The sequence below is a fragment of the Elephantulus edwardii genome, unplaced genomic scaffold (assembly GCF_000299155.1).
Source record: "Elephantulus edwardii isolate Elephantulus edwardi_28Jun2011 unplaced genomic scaffold, EleEdw1.0 scaffold00024, whole genome shotgun sequence".
Taxonomy (NCBI): Eukaryota; Metazoa; Chordata; class Mammalia; order Macroscelidea; family Macroscelididae; genus Elephantulus; species Elephantulus edwardii.
The window spans coordinates 602832-604956 of NW_006399774.1; the positions used below are offsets into that span (position 1 = coordinate 602832).

The following is a 2125-nucleotide window of genomic DNA, read 5'->3' on the forward strand; positions in this document are numbered from 1 at the left end:
TTCTGAGGCTCCGTCTAACATACTTTGGACATGTTGTGAGGAGAGACCGGTCCTTGGAGAAGGACATCACACTTGGGAGGGTGGAGGCACAGCGCAGGAGGGGAAGGCCCTCTATGAGGTGGATTGATTCAGTAACTGGAATAATTGGAATGGGAGTGTCAGAGGCAGTGCGATTGGCACAGGACAGAGCGGAGTTTAGGGCTGTTGTACATAGGGTCGCTATGGGTCGCAAGCGACTCGACAGCACATAACAACAACAACATTCAACCTTAGGGCAGTGATTCAACCTCAGGCTGTTTCTCAGAATGCTGAATTCCAGCACTCTCTCCTCTTTTAGCAGGTTTGAGTTGATGCCACGGAAGCCGTTCTTTCAAAAACACTGCTGGCAGGTGACTCCCAGCCCACTGCAAGGTCAAAGACGCTGTGCTCAGTAAGAAAAGTGATTCTTGTGAGGTTAGATGTCATCTCTCACTGCTGGCAAGATCTGGTGCCTGAAAATGTGACTGGGGTCCTGGTAATGATTGTCTAATAATGTACTGATTGAACGAGAGAAAAAATAAATATGCTTGGGCTTTATCAGCCCACAACACACCTCACACATGTGCCTGCGATCTTTGCTCTGGGGCTGAGTCCTGGCAAAAGCTGAAAGTTCTGCACTTTGCTCTGCCTCTCAGCACGCTTCTCTGCCCTGGGCGGGCTGCCTCCCAGCATTCCTGGCACTGCCTGTTTGTTTAAATGCTGGTGGGAGTGCATGAATCAGCCGTCTGATCATGTTTTCCCTGACTCCTGTCTTGGTAGCCATCGTCTGCATTTTGATTGTGTGGATCTTTAAAAATGGTGGCAGAAGCTTGGAGAAAAGGAGTGGTGAGCCTCCAGCCAGGGCTGAGGTCCCTCCCTGGGTGGATGATGCCTTAAAAGACAACTCGGAACTAGACCAAGAGGAAGAAGGTAAAGGCTTGGCAACGCTGTTTTTAGCTCAACCTGTTGCATTTTAAGGAATTTAAGTTGATGGTCCAGGTTGTGCAAAGGAGGAGATGTGTGCGGGTCAGTTTCATTATCCAGCTTTGCCATGCACAATGGGAGTGTGTGTACAAGGGCACAGCTCTCCCCTTAGGTGGCCAGCCGCTTGCCTGCAGGCACAAACCCAGCTCTGCTCCTACATACTCCGTGTGAAGGTTCCTGTATTCAGCCCTGTCTTGATTGTTCCAAGCATTTTGAAGGGGCACATCAGGAGGGTGATAAGCACCGAGTAAAAGAGGTCAGAGTTTGATCAAGACCTTTGAAATCAGTCAAATGGCTTCTGTCTCAGGGCTTGCTCCCTTCCTTTCTGCTAGATCCTGTGAGTAGAGGCAAGAGAAGCCCCTGCCTTTAGCAAGCTTGGTGTCCCGGTGGGTAGAGAGAGCAAGACAGAAAACAATTAGTAACAGGAACTCACTAAAGAGCACTAATTATAGGGTGTTTCAAGAAGGCTCCAAAAATGCGGGTGGCTAAGTGTTAGCATTGCTAAGGGAAAAGTATGTAGCCCAAATCCAGCAGCTGTTGCTCGGGAGACTGATGAGATTGTCTGCTCTGCAAACATCTGCTGCCTTGGATGCGCTATGGGGCAGCTCAGCTGGGTCCGACAGGGTTGCTATGAGTCAGAATCGACTCAAAAGCAGTGAATCAAGAAGGTATTATGTTGAGTTAAATATCTCAGTTACAAAAGGATAAATACTGCTTAGTGTCACTGTTGTAAAACAGGTCTGACCTCGGGGTTGGGGGGGAGACTGATAAAGATAAGATAAATTATGTATACTGCATTGAAACAGATGAGGGAGAGAACTGTTTAAAAGGAATATATGATTTGGTATTGTTGTCATGACGGGAGTCCAGAATGAGTGCTGCATAGTTGAGTGGAATTGGGGGGAGGATTGTATAACAATGAAAGAATTTATTTTACTTTTCCAAACAAAGGCTGCATAGTGGAGTGGACTTGGGGGGAGGAGCTGTATAGCAATGAAAGAATTTTTCTTTTACTTTTAAAAGAGAAGAGTGAACTGGGTGGGTGAGGGGTGGGCAGGGAGAAAAGTGCAACAATGAATGAATGGAAATCCAAAGTCTCTGTAGACATTCATTAAAATTAATA

The 2125-nt window shown here is 47.1% G+C and overlaps 1 protein-coding gene across 1 annotated transcript in view; it reads left to right on the forward strand.

The window, feature by feature from the left end:
• Positions 1–770: 770 nt before the first annotated feature.
• The window catches only part of IYD (iodotyrosine deiodinase), a 28961-nt gene continuing 27606 nt past the window's right edge, over positions 771–2125 (forward strand). The window contains exon 1 of the mRNA XM_006882737.1: positions 771–948. Within this exon, the coding sequence (XP_006882799.1) occupies positions 771–948 (178 nt within the window). The remainder of the gene's footprint in view (positions 949–2125) is intronic.